The 18,124-nt window shown below is 37.0% G+C and overlaps 1 protein-coding gene across 1 annotated transcript; it reads right to left on the minus strand.

The window, feature by feature from the left end:
- Positions 1-1,267: 1,267 nt before the first annotated feature.
- Positions 1,268-16,528, minus strand: LOC103027854 (protein mono-ADP-ribosyltransferase PARP12). Its single transcript, XM_007256040.4, has 12 exons — positions 15,951-16,528; positions 12,653-12,785; positions 11,910-12,195; positions 10,852-10,902; positions 10,628-10,754; positions 9,523-9,688; positions 8,464-8,584; positions 6,026-6,122; positions 5,699-5,771; positions 5,319-5,449; positions 4,320-4,468; positions 1,268-4,203 (listed from the first exon to the last, which is right to left on the minus strand). The coding sequence occupies exons 1-12, from the start codon at positions 16,226-16,228 to the stop codon at positions 2,399-2,401; spliced, it is 3,417 nt and encodes a 1,138-aa protein (XP_007256102.3). The 5' UTR covers positions 16,229-16,528; the 3' UTR covers positions 1,268-2,398.
- Positions 16,529-18,124: the final 1,596 nt, after the last annotated feature.

Below are 18,124 nucleotides of genomic sequence, written 5' to 3' on the forward strand. Positions count from 1 at the left end.
TTGATTTTATTGACATTCTTGTAAAGAATCCTCACCCCCACTTTCAAACATGAGCACACATTCACAAAACAGCATCTGTGCTGACTGATCTAAGGGTTTTAAAAGAAGTGAAAGGGTATTTTTATAAATGTGAAAAGTTCCATACACAATCATTTTTTATACATTCAGTTCCGAGACAGTACGTTCTTTATTTGACATTCTTTATGAGATCTAAGATCACAATTTGTTTACACCACAACACATTTAGAACTCAGACACTGAATAATGGAAAGTGTGTTCAAAATAAGACACTTTTCATTTTGTTCTATTTTAGAGAGGAAAGGCTAAAAACAAGAAGTATAAAACAACAAGGCTGCTATAAAATAAGACAATCACTGAGACAATTGTACAAAGTTTTAAAAACCAACTCGTTCTTGCAATAGATCTACTACATATATCAAAATGTTTGTGAATGAATGCATTCAACTAATTTAATTCGCACACCATTTTGGACACAAATGAGAGCTGCACACAAAGCCAAAAGTGTTATGTAAGGAAGTACAAATACTTTAACTTTTTACTACTACTGCTTACATTTTTACACAATTATCTGTACTTTCTACTCCTTACATTTTAAAAACAGCCTTGTTTTCCCTATTTCATATCAGCTTGTTTTCATTCCAGCTTCTCATCAATCAAAAAAACCCTATCCAGTTAAATCTCTCCATCCATATAGAGAGAACTTGATTGTGGTTGGATGTGAAGCATACATATATACTATCCCAGCACCATATTGGTTTCTATGTAATCCATCACATGTACATGTCACACTCTAGCAGGATCAAGGCAGATGTATGTAGCATAGTATAAAGGTGATTTGTGGCAGAGACTAGAGAACTCCAGTTCTTGAAAAGGCCAACTAAACTTTTTTTATTATATTTGCGTGAAACTCAAATGCATGCATTTTCAATGAGCATATATGCAGCTAAAATATTAACATTTTTATATAACATTATAGTAATTAAGGCTTTTAGAATGTTTTTTTTCTCTTTAGAAGACGGAACCGTACATACTAGAAGGTCAAAATGCGTGCCTGTTAAGCAAAATATGTTGGCAGGTCAAGGAACATACTAAAGAAGACTTTAGAACTTCATATGGAGTTATACAACTTATAACAGTAGAAAATATAAAAGTAAAAATATAAATTGCCTTAGTAGTTATTTTCCTTCAAGCACAATAATCATTTAGGGAAGGATGTGATAAAAGTGAAAGAAGCATTCACACAGAATGAAGAATACAAATTACATAATTGTTATTTATTAGGCCATTTGAAAGTAAAATTACAAATCAACCACAAATCAGTCATTAATTAGTTATAGTTGTTTTTGCAGCTGATTTTACATCTTATTACATAGCAGATACGATCCAGGTCCAAAATCAGTGTACATGTTTATATAATGACAGAAAGAAGTAGCACACTTCAGGTCTACAATTAGAAAGTCTTATTTATTCACTCATTTAATTCCATAGTGCTAATTTTATTTCACTTCTACATTTCACTGTGCTCAAGCAAGCACTTTCCTTTTGTACAGATAATTTAAATTAGTTAAAGGCACACTACGTAGGATTTCCTTGATTATTAAACTTTTTAAAGAAGTAAAATTAATGCTTCAAACTCACTGCAGCGCTCCATTAAGGTGTAATAGGAGGAATAGCTGTCCTTTCGTGTCTGTGCCGTGCTCCTGTGAGCTCAAACCAGACTCTGTAAGGTTTCCTAGGCGGCCGCGACCAACGTTCGCGAGAACTGCGCCTCTTTCGAGAACTGTGACCTGCTTTCCGACCTGTATGTAGTTCTAACAGTTCTACAAGGACTACAAAAACCGCTATTTGGAGTTGGTTCATTCTTTACAGAAGCGAACTAATAGTGATGGGCACAGCAGCTCTTTTAGATGAACTGCATCATTAGAACCCGTTCACTAAAAAGATCTAGATCTATTGTGCTGTTCATCTGTGCTGTACCGGAGAAACTCCAGATAAAGACAGATTACAGGTAAATCAGTGGGTATTTCTGTTTTGTAAGGAGCTTAAAATGTTAATAAGAGAGTTAAAAGGTTATTAAAACAACCACAGTGTAAATATGTGAGATATAAGTTGAGTAAAAGTGTTTGTTTTAACTGCTAAAGCTGTAGGCTTGCGTGCGATTAGCATTAGGGATTGGGTTAAATGTGTAAATATATCATGTTAAGTGTAAGTGTTACGACAGTGCTGTATACATTTATTACACTCTGCAACTGTTGGGGGAGCCCACGAGCACAAAATCTCAATTCTACCTAGTGGAGCTTTAAATGGGCCGTCACCGAATTCTCAGAATGGATCACCACAATTGATTTAATAGGGTTAAGTAAGACCAACAACAGTATTAACGCCTTGGTGTTGAGCCTTTAGAGCCCTTACCTGCCGTTTTAGTCTTTTGTGCAGCACCACTAGATTTAGATTTAGCAGAGGGGGTAGTGCTCTGTGTTTTTACACCATCACTTTTAACTGACTTGGAAGTACTGCTTCGAGTTGACTGGTTTGAGCTCGCTGAAGAAGTCGCTGGATTTAACCCTCTCGCAGGTCGGGTCATATTAGACTTCTGTTGGCTGGGATTTCCAGTTGTAGCTGGCTTTGAAGTTTGGGTAGCCCCAGTACTTACTCCTCCAGCTGATCTGGGCATCTCTTGTTTGATATTCTGAGATCTACCTGATTTTGGGGTCTTGGTATCAGCTGGCAACAGGTTTGCAGACGAGTTGGGAGGAGCTGGTCCTTTTGCTGTCTGGGCCAAATTTGACCTCTGTTGTTTAGCATTCTGACCCTTAGCTGAGTTTGGACCTGTTGTACTAGTTGACGAGCTTGTAGACGCCATCCCTGGACCTAATCTTCTCGTTGACTGGTTAAAGTTTGGCTTGTCTTGTCTGGTATTTCTAACCGAGTCTGAGGTCTTAGTATCTGCTGATAATCTGGTCATGTTTGGCCTGTTATTTCCGGCATTCTTCTGACTTCCAACCGGGTTTGAAGTTTTGGTGTCATCTGATGACCTGGTCATGTTTCCCCTGTTATGTCTGGCCTTCTTCTGACTTCCAACCGGGTTTGAAGTCTTGGTTTCAGATGATGATCTGGTCATATCTGGCCTGATCTGTCTGGCATACTGCCTTTCTCCCGGATTTGAAGTCTTGGTTTCAGCTGATAAGTCTGTACCCAAAGTTACAGGACATATTGCTTTAGGTGACATAACCCCTTTCTGTCTTTTTGGTCTGTTATTTTGACAGCTAACCAAGTTTGAAGTCTTGATATCACCTGACCAGCTTGCAGATGTGCTGGCTGATGTTGTTTTGGGCCTTCGTCTTGTGAGTAAGCCTCTTGTGTTTGGTCTGTTTTTTCTGGTATTCCTTTTTCTCATGAAGTCTGAAGGGTTGGTATAGGTTGAAGACTCTGCAGATGAAGGGACAGGACTTGATTCGTTAGCAGACATAGACAAAACTGACCACTCTTGAGTGGCAATTGGGGCTCCAAGGGACAATGCTGTATTCATGGCAGTTGGCATGTTTTCTGGTGAAGCCAGTGATCCAGATGTTTTCAGTCTTCTTTGATGTGTCCTGCTGTTGGGGAAGTTTCTGACTGAGGAGGACTTGATGAGGCGAGAATGCGTTGTAAGGCGCACCCTACCACATTTGAGAGGTCTACTCTTTAAGCATGCAGATCGTAAGGCCCTGTGCGGGTGAATAACATGGAATTTTGGAACAACTGCTGGGCCAGTGACTGCAACAGCGTCTGGATCTGTGCACACTGATTCGACACTCTCTTCACTTGTAATGCTTGAGTATGAAGACTGGCGAGAAAGCTGGTGGAGAACAGATTCATCATCTGAACTAGCAAGACCCATTTGTGACAACTCCTCAACGAGGATGTGTTCAGGATTGTTCCCTGCTTTATTTTCATACTGAATTAAGTACTCAGGGTAAACCTGATGCTTCTCAAAAACCACAAATATGGAGGGGTTGTTGATGTCATTTACACAGCTGTCAAAAAAAACTGTATCCCCTCCATCCTTTAAAGGAGGGCGAACGTGGCTGGGAAGTCCAGTCGTGTATTCTCCTACCAGAACCCGACAAACAAACATGCATCGGGGTCCAGAATCATTGGTGTATCTGTGGGAGTAATTGGCATCCCTGGCAAAATAACTCCCTGGAACAATAAAAAAACATATAAGCATTGTTTTAAGATCATTATTTAATTATCAGAATAAATCCGCATTTTGTGATTCAAACAAACCAATAGAGACCACTGAATTTTGAACCCACCTTTCCCGTATGCTGTTCCATGAACTCCACAGATTCTCCAGTCGAAGTTCTGCTGGCAGATGGCGTCAATGTGCTTGTACTCAGTACCATGAAACAGAAGTTTCTCATTTTCCCTGCCCACTGTTTTCTTTTTCATGACATCCTCTTGCCTGTGAGAGATGCACAAGATGATGATTTCTGATTTTGTAAAAATATTGTCATCTAGATCATTTATGTGCAGAAAAAAATTTCAGACCTCAAATAATGCAAAGAAAACATGTTCATATTCATAAAGTTTTAAGAGTTTAGAAATCAATATTTGGTGAAATTACCCCGGTTTTTAATCACAGTTTTCATGCATCTTGGCATGCTCTCCTCCACCAGTCTTACACACTGCTTTTGGATAACTTTATGCCACTCCTGGTGCAAACACTCAAGCAGTTCAGTTTGGTTTGATGGCTTGTGATCATCCATCTTACTCTTGATTATATTCCAGAGTTCTTCAACTTGGTAAAATCAAGAAAGCTAATCATTTTTAAGGGGACTTTTTTCAGATATGTGTTTCTTGTTTAACTAGCTTCTATGCTTAGTTTAGAAGATCCAACTCAGAGGCAGCACAGGTTTTATATACGACTGTCTCTTTGACAAACAGCTCCACCAAATAGGCAAAAGGCTTCAACACTGCTCAGATATGTTTGAATATCATGCTAGTGACACCACTAAAAGATCATAGGTATGTTCGTAACAAGGTAGGGGTGTTCATTTCTCGCTGCCTTTTGGTGTTTTTTAAAGGGATAAGTTTGAAAATTAAATCAAACAACAGCTCACTGAAATGAAAATTAGTGAAAGAGAAATGTGCCAAAACTGCCATTTATATAATCAACCTATCAACCTCACGTGGTAGAATTTCCCAAAGGCACACACCTGGAGTACCCCTGCACTGTACAGTTCAGTATTTCCTCTGCTCTGATTTAGTTCACACATAAAAATAAAGCAGGATGTACAGTTTGTGTAACATACCACTGAAAAACATTCCATAAGTCCTGGTTCTGCACCCTTTCAATGCTCTTCACACTGAATCCTGACATCGTCTGGTTAAAGAGCTCAATAATCTTCTTATATTCCTCTGATGTGTTCTTCAAAGGAACTCTCTAGAAATAAAAAAACGTATTTGCGAGATATTTTTTTATGTAAATATAGACCACATATATAAAAAATATATTTTATGTAAATATCTACCTCTATTGTGTATTTTCTATAATCTTAGTAAAATTATTAATATTTCAAATATATATGTACTAAACATGTACGTACTCTTATACTGGACTTAATATCTTAACAAACAGTCAAATAGATTAGAATTTAACATAATTAGTTTATTTACATAAAAATTAAGTTACCTTAAAACCAGTTTCAGGCATACTGGTCTTATCCCAGTGATGAGGCAAAGCTCTAGAATTTTGTGAAAGACCCCTAAAAAAATATAGAGGTAAATTACAATCTGTGACCTGATTTTTAATTTTTTTTTAATTAGGAATGTAATGATAAGCTCAAATCACATTTTAGTTTATTCATTCACAATAGTGCAGAATCCAAAATCAAATACCCCATGTAGTATAAGCTATAATATTTATTAAACAAGTTATAATCATTATTATATTAATAGTGTTTTTGTTCTTATTGCTGTCAACAATTTTCATAGGATAGAAGCACAGGGCAAAAAATACCTTGTTTTGATCTTTTGTACATCTTCAGCTGAGAGAAACACAGGTCTCCTCCTGACAGCTCTTTTGCTTCCCTTCTGTCTGTTATACTGCATCATGTCTAGGTGGGAAAACAAGATTAATTACTTAACACAATGTAAAATGGTAAAGCCAAACAATATTTGTGCATGGATTTGGGAGTACAAGATGATGATGCCATAATCCATGACATCATATACTTTTGTTTTCAACAAAACAAAAAATATTTAAATGTTTTTTTGTCTTACTGTTAATAAACGGTACAGCAGAAACACTACAGTGCTGACTAATTATACTCTACATGTAAGACCTAGACATTAATTTATTTTCTAGATTTATTGTAGATTAATATTAGACATGAAAGACATACAAAATGAAGGGATGGAATGATTTGGGATAAGCCTTGTTCCTGCCAAGGTTTCTTCCTCCTTCAGCTCCAGTGGCGGATGCTGGTCTTTCAAGGAGGGGAAGCTCAATTTCGGCCTACATCTTAACATATATAGTTTTATTTATACGTAAATTCTACTCTCCCTGAGATTTATTTTTTTTGTAAACAAAAGGAATTATTTTCAAGTTTTCACTACACAACAAAAAGGTACCCATTCTTTACATTGAACAATTACATAAAAAACGACGCTATGACATGAATAAACATAAAATGATCAGTAAGAAAAACATTACGCAAAATCTTTAAAGTTGGTAAAGGAAAAAATGCAGGTAAATTTATTTCCTTTTTAATTTCCTTAAATAATCCCTTTATTAATTTAAATTATTTAAATTATTTTTAATAATAATACAATACTTACTACTGGCCCCAGTTCATTTATGTCCTGAGATTCATCAAGAAGAATGGCCATCAGTACATTTGTTACAGCACTTCCAGTCAGCCAGCTCACTTTATCATACCAGAACAGCTGAAAATACCTGTTACTTTCCCCACCTTTTTACACCAAATTAATCTGAGCAGTTGATCTGCCCTGCTGCTTAACTCTAAGTTTTTCTTCGTAAGGAAGACTATCAAATGGATTTTTACACTAAAAGATCGCTGATTCGCTCATTTCGCTGTCAATCAAAAAGGGACTCTGCCTCAGACAGATCATCCAATCATCACGCAGAAGCTGAGCGTCCCACTGCTCCATAGACCCCCAGAGACGCTGAGCGTCCGATGGGCGGGACAAAGCCCAGCATTTATCCAATGACCCGTCTCGTTTCGCCGCGCGCTTTGCTCCGCTATTGAGCTCTGTGGACGCTCAGCGTCCGCACTGTTCAAAGCAGCGCTGCGGGAATGAGGAAAGCCGCGGCGTTACCAGTGATAAGAAGCTGATTCTGAATTAAGTTCAGCGCGTTGTAGCGCATATTTAATCAGTGACATGTACACACAACAGTATATATTTAATCACTTATTTTTTTTTTACTTTTTAGAGGAAGCTGAGCATCCCTTGCAGTCTTAGAGCAATCGCCACTGTATCAGCTCTGAGGAAGTTTTTCCTTGCCTCTGCGCTCACTGGGGGTTCTGTACTGTACATTCAGTGTTTTGTCTGATTCTCTGTCCTGTAAAGCTGCTTTGTGACAACATCAGTTGTAAAAAAGCATTAAACAAATACATTTGATTTGATCGGATTTGATGAGCTGGAGCTTCACAGCGTGAAGGAAAAGCAGCAACTATTGTTCAGCACCTCCAGAAACTGCTTCAAGACGCTGAGAAAAATATTCCAGGTGACTCTCCCTCATGAAGACACCGAGTTTAAAATACCAAGCATGTGCAGATTTGTGCTCAAAGCTAAATGAGGCTACTTAGAAGAATTAAAATATTAAAAAAATTAAACATATTCAGTTAACACATTTTGTTTACAAAATAATGCAGCATGTGCTCTTGTATAGCTTTAATATAAATATAAATGTATTTATAAATATTCAAAACTATATTTACAATATAATACGACATAAAAAAAGAATGAAGAGGTGTGTTCAAACCTTTGACCGGTACTGTATATTGTTGTCATATTCAACATCAGTTTCATAGGCCCTAAAATAGAACTCTGTGGAACTCTCCAAGTAACCAAAAAATTCACATTAATTCACCAATTAATTATTTCAGATAATGTGTCAAAATTAGATTTGCTGCTTTAAGATTTAAGTTGTTAAGATTTTTTAGATTATATTTGTTTGATTCATAAGGTAAAATATCATTATACTATTTTTATATTATATTACATTTTATTACTATATATTTAACAGTGCAATCTGCTGTAAGAAGGCATAATCCTAAGACATTACAAAAGTGCTTTGTTGTTTCCTTTAAAATGATCTTTAGCTAGTTTGTAGATACTTAAATCAGAAAGATACATTAAGCTTCGATAGTGTTTAGACACCTAAGAGAAAAGTGTTAGTTTAGAAACACTTTTTAAAAAATGAGTCCTAACCTTGCATATTGAGGTCATAGCTGTGTTGTCCGGATGTGAACTCCACTGTAGCGCTGTTGTCTTCCTGGTATTTCCTCTCCACATCCTCACTGGTAATGGAGGACTTATGGTGGGTCCCATCCTATTGGTAAACAGTGAAATTACATAAAATGACAGAGGGCACTGAATGAATCACAGCCTTCAGAGTAGCTTAGCGTATTTTTCGCACTATACAGTGTATTTAAAATCCTTTAATTGTCCCAATAATCGTCAGTGTTCATTATAAGTAGGCATTTGTCAGGTAGAGAGGAGCAGTAAAGTCACTCTGCTGAAGTACAGCGTCATAAAAGAGAATCAGTGAGGTTTCTTCAGTACCAAGGCTGGAGCAGTATTAGCCGTTAACTGTGCTAAGCGCTAGCTCTTTGGCTATTCAGAGATGAGTATTATCGGTCTGTGGTCTGCTTCTATACCTTGCTGGCACTGTTGGAGCAGCATTATCCGCTAACCGTTAGCTCTTTTGTCGTTTGGAGGGGAGTACATTGGAGCACATTGTAGCGTAGCCTGTGTGTTTACATTGTTAAAATGAACTGCGTGGGATTAACCGCTAGCTAATATCACCCTGGCTTACTAGCGCTGAGGCTTCCTCAGGTTAGCACTAACGGGTAATGCTAATTTCTAATTAAATTTAGGAATATATGCTTACTTTTAATAAACATTAGTGCTTTACTTAACCAAATAAACAGTTTTTAGGGGAGAAATCTGTGTAGATTAACATCCAGTGTTTTGTTTGATTTTAAAAGTCAAACCTTAGCTTTACTTAATTAGTTACCCCAACCACCACCCAGAGGTGTGATCTGCTGAATTAAAAGGAAAACATGGCGACACCCCTGTTCCTTACTAGTATATTATTATAAATAATATATAATAATAATAATATACTAGTACTTATTATAAAGCACCTTATAATCCAGTGCGACTTATGTATGAGAATAGACAAAAAAATACACGTCCATTGATAGTGCGCCTCATAATACGATGCGCCTTAAATATGGTGTACTTCTTTTCTGGCCTGACACTTACAGATGATCCATACTGGATCCAATTCCTATTATCATCCTCCCAGTACCAGATCCAAGTGGTGGTGAGGATGAAGGTGGGGTTCAGCACTGATGAAACAGTAGAGAGACGGCGAACCTCTGCAAAACCTTGAATCATAGTATCAAAGTATACTGGTTCAGTGCCATCACTGAAAAACAAACAGAGAAAAATAGTTTAGAATTACCTTGTATAATATTTTTATATTAATATAGTTTCATAATTCATATATACTTTCATATAATGCACTCACTGACAAAAAACAATAAATAAACCAGTACCCCAGGCTGCTGCAAAACTGCTGCAATATCTTCAGTTATTTATTCCTATATGTGAATCATTTCAGGTGTGGTCTGATTAGGAGGTGATCCAGGACTTGCCACAAGAGGGAGTAAATTGCTTTCCCCACTGCCCTATAAAAAGGTTCTCATACGCTACATTCCATAGGCTAACTAATCACTGACATACTTTTCACTGACCATCTTTTGACAGGTCTTAGATATCACAAGTTCTTTCTATGACTCTATAATTTAGAGCCTTAGATATAGTGTGAGTGTATGTCAAAGGAATATTCATAAAATAATTTTATTGTAAAAAATAAAGATATAAACAACATCTTCTGGAAAGTTTGGCCTGTTTTCCTGCTCTCAAATCTTAGCCTAATTTAAAATATATGACATGTTTTAAATCTAAGATTTATACTGACCTCATCATCTAAACACTGGCAGATGGAATGACAAGAATGCTGTTCTATCACTTCTCCATTACAATATCTATGGAAAAGTGCACTCAAGCCTTTTATACTATGGCACTTTATGCTGGATTGTCATTTCATTTGTGGGCAAATTTCCCCAAAAGTTAAGCTAATTAACACACTGATATCTATATACATGTTTAGAGGGTCACGAGGACTTGACTGAAAACACTATATATTATAATCTAATAATCTAATAATGAATACATAGCATAATATTCTATACTGTATTACAATGATAAAATAATGTGTGGGGTAAATAATGTGCACTAATTCATGTTTTTTTTTTTTTTAGTGTTTTACAGCAAACCAGCGAGTAAACCTGGCGATATATACCTGTACATCTTAGCAGGATCACAGAATGCTTTTTCTATCTCTTCATTGTCTGGCAGAACTTTCCAGTTGTGTCCATCTGTTCCTTCCCACTTATATGGCAGATGGTAATGTACTCTTTGACACCCATCTGTACAAAACAACACTGCCTTTATGACTGTGACTTTATAACTGAGGTATGACTGATCATACTGTATACTGTATTAATGTTGTAATTATGATCTTACTTCCTCGCTTGCAGAATTTTCTGATGTGGTACAAGCATATCTCTGATTTGTCTGTGAAACAAGAAAAACAAAAACATGGAATCTGCAGCATTAGACAGGTTGGGCCCTATTTTATTGATCTGTAGGCAAGCTTTCAACCATGCACCATGCAGCTTCAGGGAGCCTGAATGCTACGGTATCGTAAGCACACAAACAATATGTCTTACAAAAGTCATGTACTAATTCTCTTAATTATTCATGAGTGTGTCTTTGACTTATCATGAAATAAACCAATCAACTAGTTAGTCACTTGCCATTCCCTTTAAGAGCCAGGTGTGCTCTGAGTTTGGTGGATTGGTATTTTATTGGCGCAGTGACTCTGTGTTCCTCAGCTGAGGAAACTGACCAGCTTGTTCACACTGTGAAGGTGTGCAAGAATGACTTTTAGGTGAACAGCACTGATATTTTATTGTGCATTCTGTTGATTTTTGTAGTAAAAGCTGGGGTTGTGTGTAGCAAATGGGGATGTGTGCAGTGAATGTCTTGATGGTTGACTGTTGTCAGGGTTCCAATCAGTCAGTGGCACACCTGTATTTTACACTGCCAAGATAGCAATATGTGATTTGTAACAATGACATGCTATTTTGTGAAATATTTAGTCATAAGTATGACACATCATCATTATGATTATCATGGGAATCCATGTCACAATTGAGGTGAAGCAAAATTGTAAGAGTATTACACTGAGAGTATCACTTATTAAAACCTTAATATTTTGTCTTACTTAATTTCTTCAAGTTGCAGAATCAGACATTTATCCCTGTACATTTCATGGCTATTTCAGAGTTTCAAAAAAACAATTACATCTGCCTATCTGTGCAGGAAGCCTACTTTATGAAAATATATCTTCTGACATAATGATCCAAAGCAATAATGTTCATGGTCATGGCTGCCTAGACTCTATGTAAGTAATGTAGTAGAAAGCAAAATACTAATAAATAATAAATTGTAATTATTAAGGCCTATCATAATTACTAATCCTAAAAACATTATATAAAAAATACAAGTACAAATAATACCTGCTGCATTGGTTGGGTTGATACTGTTGTTAACTCTGTTAGAATCCCAGATTATGAGCCTGTTACTGTAGGCGGGCAGCACTGACCCAACAAGCTGAATGGGAATACGCTTGGCTGCGAAGTTGTTTATTGAATGAGGCTCGTAGAAGTCGTGGGATCGGCTGCATTTAGTGCTGCCATCACAGGTTCCTCTGATGTAGTTCTCACACACATGGAGTTTAACACAGGCCTCTTTATCAGAGCAGTGGCCGTATTCCCCGCTGCCTTTGTTATATGCAAAGCACACCTGTGGACAGATTGTCATCGCAGTTAAAACTTACTATATTGTGGGTCAGAGAAGGATGAAGGAATACCATGTTTTTTTAAAGCACACAGTAAATATGCCAGTGTAAACTTAGTGTTACATGAACACTAATTGCATTCATTTAATACTCACAAATGTATTGTGTAGTAACGTATCTCTAATAACTTATTTATTTTAGTGTTCAGTGCAACAGTCCAACAGGCATAACCAGTTATTCATTAATCTGTTTTATATTCAATTAGTGCTGAACCCAGTAATATCTTCCAAAAGTAAACATATTGTGCACTTCTATGCTCACTGGCCAATAAAAACAACAAAATATATTACATAGTATCATGTCACCTAAAACATCATGAAAATGCATGTTCATCTGGGTTTTATCATGGTCGAGTTACTCAGTGTAATATAGGTCATAGATCATACTCTTTTAAAGACTTACTGGAGGCAGTAGGGTGTTGTCATTCTGAAGAAGTATAATGCACAGCTCACTGCGGTCCAGCCCCAGCAGGTTGTGTTCCTGCAGTGCTCTCTTGTTATGCTCAGAGGAAAGGTCATGGCAAAAACGGCACCCTCTGTACAAGAGAATAGAGATTATACTGAACTGATAAGTACTGCCAGACACAGTGACTGTGCATAGAGTTACTGCACTAAATGGATTATTACACAGATATTTGCTTTTAAAATCAGAATTTGTAATTTGTAGCAACATTACAGCTGCACAGCTACAATTTAAGAACCTATACAATTAGTTTTCACAGCAGAAGAGTCCAAATATTAGTGGAACTCTCTGAATTGGGTGCCCTTTAACTTCCACAACCGTACTTTAAAGATTTTCATTTTCAGATGAAAGTCAATATTTTTCAGAACTAGGTTTGCATTATGATGTTAAACAAAATATTTTTTTATAAATGTGTTCTCTAGTAATATACAGCAAACATATTTTCATGACCCCAATGGCCATCATAACATTGTCAATAAACATTAGACATACAGCAGTGTGAAAAAGTGTTTGAACCTTCATGATTTCCAATTTTTTGCATGTTTGTTACTCTTAAATGTTTTATGAAACTAATTTAAATATTAGTCAAAGACAACACAAGTAAACACAAAATGCAGTTTTTAAATTTAGGATTTTATTATTAAGGGGGGGAAATTAAGTTAAAACATAATTGCAGTTGGTCAAACCTGAGTTCAATTTCTCTATTCACAGCCAGGCCGGACTACCGCCAGTCTGCCACACTTGTTCTCAATCAAGAAATCACCTAAATATGACCTGCCTGAGATACTCAAAAGCTAGACATCATGTCAATATCCAAAGAAATTCAGGAACAAGGAGAAAGAATGTAACTGAGATCTATCAGTCTGAAAAGGATATATAGCCATTTCTAAAGTTTTGGGACTACAGCAAACCACAGTGAGAGCCATTGTCCACAAACAGCGAAAACGTGGAACAGTAGTGAACCTTCTTAGGATTGGCCGGCCGCCCAAAATTACAGCAAGAGTGCAGCGACAACTCATCCAAGAGGTCACAAAAGACCCCACAACAACATCCAAAGAACTGCAAAAATAGCCTACATGGCAGTAAAGCACTGCTGAGCAAAAAAAACATTAAGGTTCGTCTCAATTTTGCCAGAAACCATCTTGATGTTCCTAAAATTACTCTGTGGACTGACAAGACAAAAGTTGAACTTTTTGCAAGTTTTGTGTCCCATTACAACTGGCATAAAAGTAACACCACATTTTAGTAAAAGAATATCGTAACTACAGTAAAACATGGTGGTGGTAGTGTGATGGTCTGGGTCTGTTTTGCTGCTTTAGGATCTGGAAGACTTGCTGTGATAAATTCAATGAAATTTTATTTATATAGCGCTTTTTACAACAGGTTGTCACAAAGCAGCTTTACATGAAAAACAGGTCCACGCCTCTTATGAGCAACACCACAGAGATGCCAGAGATTTTTATGGTGGCAAGAAAAACTCCCTTCAAGAGGAAGAAACCTTGAAAGGAACCCGGACTCAGTAAGAGGAACCCATCCTACTCGGGTTGACCCGCTCAGTACAAACAAATAACAAACAAATAACAGAACAAAAGTAACAGTACAGAGAATAAGCTATAGCTAATGTAACAGTATAGAGAATTAATCTGAGCTATAGCTAATGTAACAGGTACTAATTTATGAATATAAAAATGTGATGTGCACAAACTATAGAGCTATGGCTAATACAGAAACAGATTGTGAGTGTGTTAATGTTGATCAGTGCAGGGTTGCAGAGCCGGATGGAACCATGAATTCCATCCTGCCAATAATCCTAAAGAAGAATGTCCGGCCATCTGTTTGTGACCTCAAGCTAAAATGTACTTGGGTTCTGCAGCAGGACAATGATCCAGAACACACCAGCAAGTCCACCTCTGAATGGCTGAAGAAAAACAAAATGAAGACTTTGGAGTGGTCTAGTCAAAGTCCTGACCTGTATCCCATTGAGATGCTGTGGCATGACTTTAAACAAGTGGTTCATGCTCGAAAACACTCCAGTGTGGTGGAATCACAACAATTACAACAATGTGGTCTGAATGTGGTGCTACTGTCTTTGCCAAATATAGAATTATGGCTACTATTAGCCAAAAAAATTCAACCCTGACACATTTAGCCATTGAACATTGGGCAGGCCAGAGGTTTGCGTAAAGGTATAATTGTTCTGAATATTTGTTAAACTCTATGTATTAGTATTCTGTAAGTCTGAAAAAAATAAAAAATAATTTTAAGAACCTAACCACAGCATTACAGTACCCCCACTAGCCTGGACTATTAACTCAAGGTACACAGATTATTGTTGTTGGTGTCAAATTCTGAGCACATACATGTGAAGTCATCCACCACCTCTTTTCAAGCTGTTGCTGATGTTGCATTACTGAGTAGCATCGCAGCGCACTCGGAGGAAAGCGCAGCGACTCAGTTCAGATACATCAGCTGACAGACACCTTTTTAAGAGTGTTTTAACAGTGAAATGCTGCATTTAAGCACAACGCTGTGCAAACACTCTGAACAAAAAGGTGAAAAAAAAACAGAAAGACGCTCCAAGTTTCATTTAGACTTAGAATAGAATGTAGATACAATAAGATAATAAAAGAGAACACAACATATAAAAAATATATTATATTATTAAATATCGTCGCTGTCCTATGAAAAACACTTATCTCCATTTTTGTTGAGTTTTAGTTTACTACATAATTTGAACAGACAAACTGTCCCTTACACTGTGCCAAAATGTCTTGATATAAACAGACCAATAGAAGTACTTAAAAATTTACTGAAATAAACTCTTTTTACATTGACTTCCATTTCAAGTTTACAAAGTTTTTTTCCCTCTCCTGTAAAGCTGTTTAGGACATAAGTGTTATTCATTGGACAGCGACAATATAGACTTAAGATCAGATTTAGGATCCCAGAGGTTTTAAATTGAAAGCAGTAGTATTCCTGAGTTTGGAATTGTGTCTTTTAGAAATTAATAAAAACTGACAAAACAATATTCTGAAAAATACAGATTATCTTACAGATATTTATTAACATTAACCTGCATAAAAATACTCTTTCACATGATCTGTGCAATAACACATTTCTACCAGAGAGGTCTCTAAATCACCAAACATCATAAAACATACGTACTGTCGCTTTCTATTTCCTAGATAAAGAAAGTTTAAGTTTAAATTACTTTTCTGGCAAATGAAAACAGTCTTACCTCTCTTTCTCAAATGGACAGTCTCCCAACAGGTACATTTTACACAGGTGGAGGTTACTGCAGCCTTGGCAGTCCCTGACTCTACACAGCCTCAGTTTAGTCTTGGCAACCACCACCTTGTTTTCCTCACCAGTGATCACAAACATATCTGTGTCTTTTAGAGCATCTTCTACTTCATCCTTTAACTCCAGTCCCAGCAGCTGACCGTACAGCTCCTCCAGCTCCATTCTCCCATCGTGGGCACATAAAATCCGATTAATATGAGCTGCTGTTTGCATGACTCTCTCTTCAGGGTGGACAGGGTAGTGACTAATAAAGCACTAAATCGCTATAGCAGAAATAGGAAAAGCAGAAGATTAAACCCTTCCGGCATGAAAGCTCTTCTCTCCTGCTTCAAATTTGCCTGGAATAAAACGCAAACCAGACTGCAGATTAGAGTCTGAACAAACAGAAACATGGAACTGAGTACAGAGTCTCTTCCTCTTTCGCGAAGTTTTACACACAGAGCTCAAAACTAAACCCCACATATCACCGACTCTTCTCTCACCCCCACCCCAACATCACTCCTCTTACTGATACTGGCGTCTGAGCGTTTGGGCGGTTACGGGAACGCCCTCCTTTCTGATTGGTTACAAAAAGAACGTCTCTATGTTCTCATTGGTTGTGGACACTGGTGGGTTGTTATTTTCTGTCCAAAGTTGTAGTTTCACTTTGTACAAACCAGATTTCCAGATTTTTCATTGTAAAAATACTTTTTCATCTACATTTAACTTCACAATCATTTACCCAAAACCACAGGAGTTTATAGTGTATCCCACAGAGCCCCTGAAGAGACATCATGTAATAATGCATGGCCACAACTCAGGATAATTAAGGCACGAACAAGGTACTTAATTTGTGGGGAAGACATATTAAGGTGTGGGAACCAGATCATTTACTAGTGTCGAGGACTTATTAAGGCATGGTATCAAAGTAATTAATTCATAGGTCCGACAAATTAATTAGTGGGGGCGATTTATAAAGGCATGGAAATGTGATAATCGATTTGTGGAGAAGACTTATTAAGGCGTGAAAACGAGATAATTAGTGGAGGTGGCTTATTAAAGTGTGGGAATGAGATAATACATTTTGGTCACGACTAAATAAGGCGTGAAAATGAGAAAGTTTAACACTAATAAGTGTTGATTTAACACTAACAGTGTTGATTTAACACTGCCAAATTTCCTGTGTGGTCATGACGTATTAAGGTGTGGAAATTAAATAATTAATTTGTGGGGATGACTTATTAAGGCATGGGAAGAGGATAATGAATTGGTGGCCACAATTTATTAAGGCATCGAAACAAGATAATTCATTTGCGGGGATGACTTATTAAGTCGTGGAAATGTGATAGTTGATTTGTGGAGAAGATATGCATAAATAAGGCATGAAAATGAGATCTTTCATTTCATTATTAAGGCATGGAAATGAGATCATAGATGTGTGAGGATGACTTATTAAGGTATAGGGTAATTTACCACAGCATGACTTAGATAAAACTCGGATGTGAGAAATCCCAGAACATAAAAAGATGACCAATGAGTCAGAGCTTAGAATTTAAAATATATTAAAGTTTACTGGAAAAATAGTTTTAGCATTACAGATATAAAAACATAAATGAATAAATACATTAGAAAAGAGTAAAGAACATCAACAGCAAGGGAGTTAGGACCCTCCAAACCTCCAAGCAGTTATACAATCATGCAAATGACATGTAAATCAATAGCATCCAATGCAATTGGATTGAATCTATCAATATGACTATGTCAACAGTGTCCAGTTAACAGCTCCAGCCTGTCTGTGCAACAAGTTTTTTTCATGGTGTTGTTCAGCTCTGTGTCCTTTGTGAACACAGTGAACAGTCCTTGTGTTTCATGCAATAATCAAACAATTCTTAAGTGTCGTAAAGTCTGAATGTAAAACAGAAGAAAAGAGTGTGTAGAACAGGCATGCACTGGCTTTCAGAGCATAGGTTTCCAGCACTTCACTCAGAGAGCTTGTTGTCTCCTAGTTCATATAGACTGGTCCCAGAACAGCACTGAAGCTTCTCTGCCACTTAGGGTCACGTTTTCCTCACAGCTCTCACTGTTGATGAAAACTCTCTGACCTTCCTGATCCCTGAAAAAGTACAAACA

The sequence above is a fragment of the Astyanax mexicanus genome, chromosome 2, assembly GCF_023375975.1.
Source record: "Astyanax mexicanus isolate ESR-SI-001 chromosome 2, AstMex3_surface, whole genome shotgun sequence".
NCBI classification, from domain to species: domain Eukaryota; kingdom Metazoa; phylum Chordata; class Actinopteri; order Characiformes; family Acestrorhamphidae; genus Astyanax; species Astyanax mexicanus.

What these genes read in the sequence shown, in the direction of transcription:
- LOC103027854 (XM_007256040.4), bottom strand. Translation starts at nt 16,228, where the DNA reads ATGCAAACAGCAGCTCATATTAATCGGATTTTATGTGCCCACGATGGG. An exon ending in CAACCCAACCAATGCAGCAG is followed by an intron (nt 10,903 to 11,909) that starts GTATTATTTGTA and finishes CTTGTTTCACAG; the next exon opens with ACAAATCAGAGATATGCTTG. An exon ending in GATCCTGCTAAGATGTACAG is followed by an intron (nt 9,689 to 10,627) that starts GTATATATCGCC and finishes TTTGTTTTTCAG; the next exon opens with TGATGGCACTGAACCAGTAT.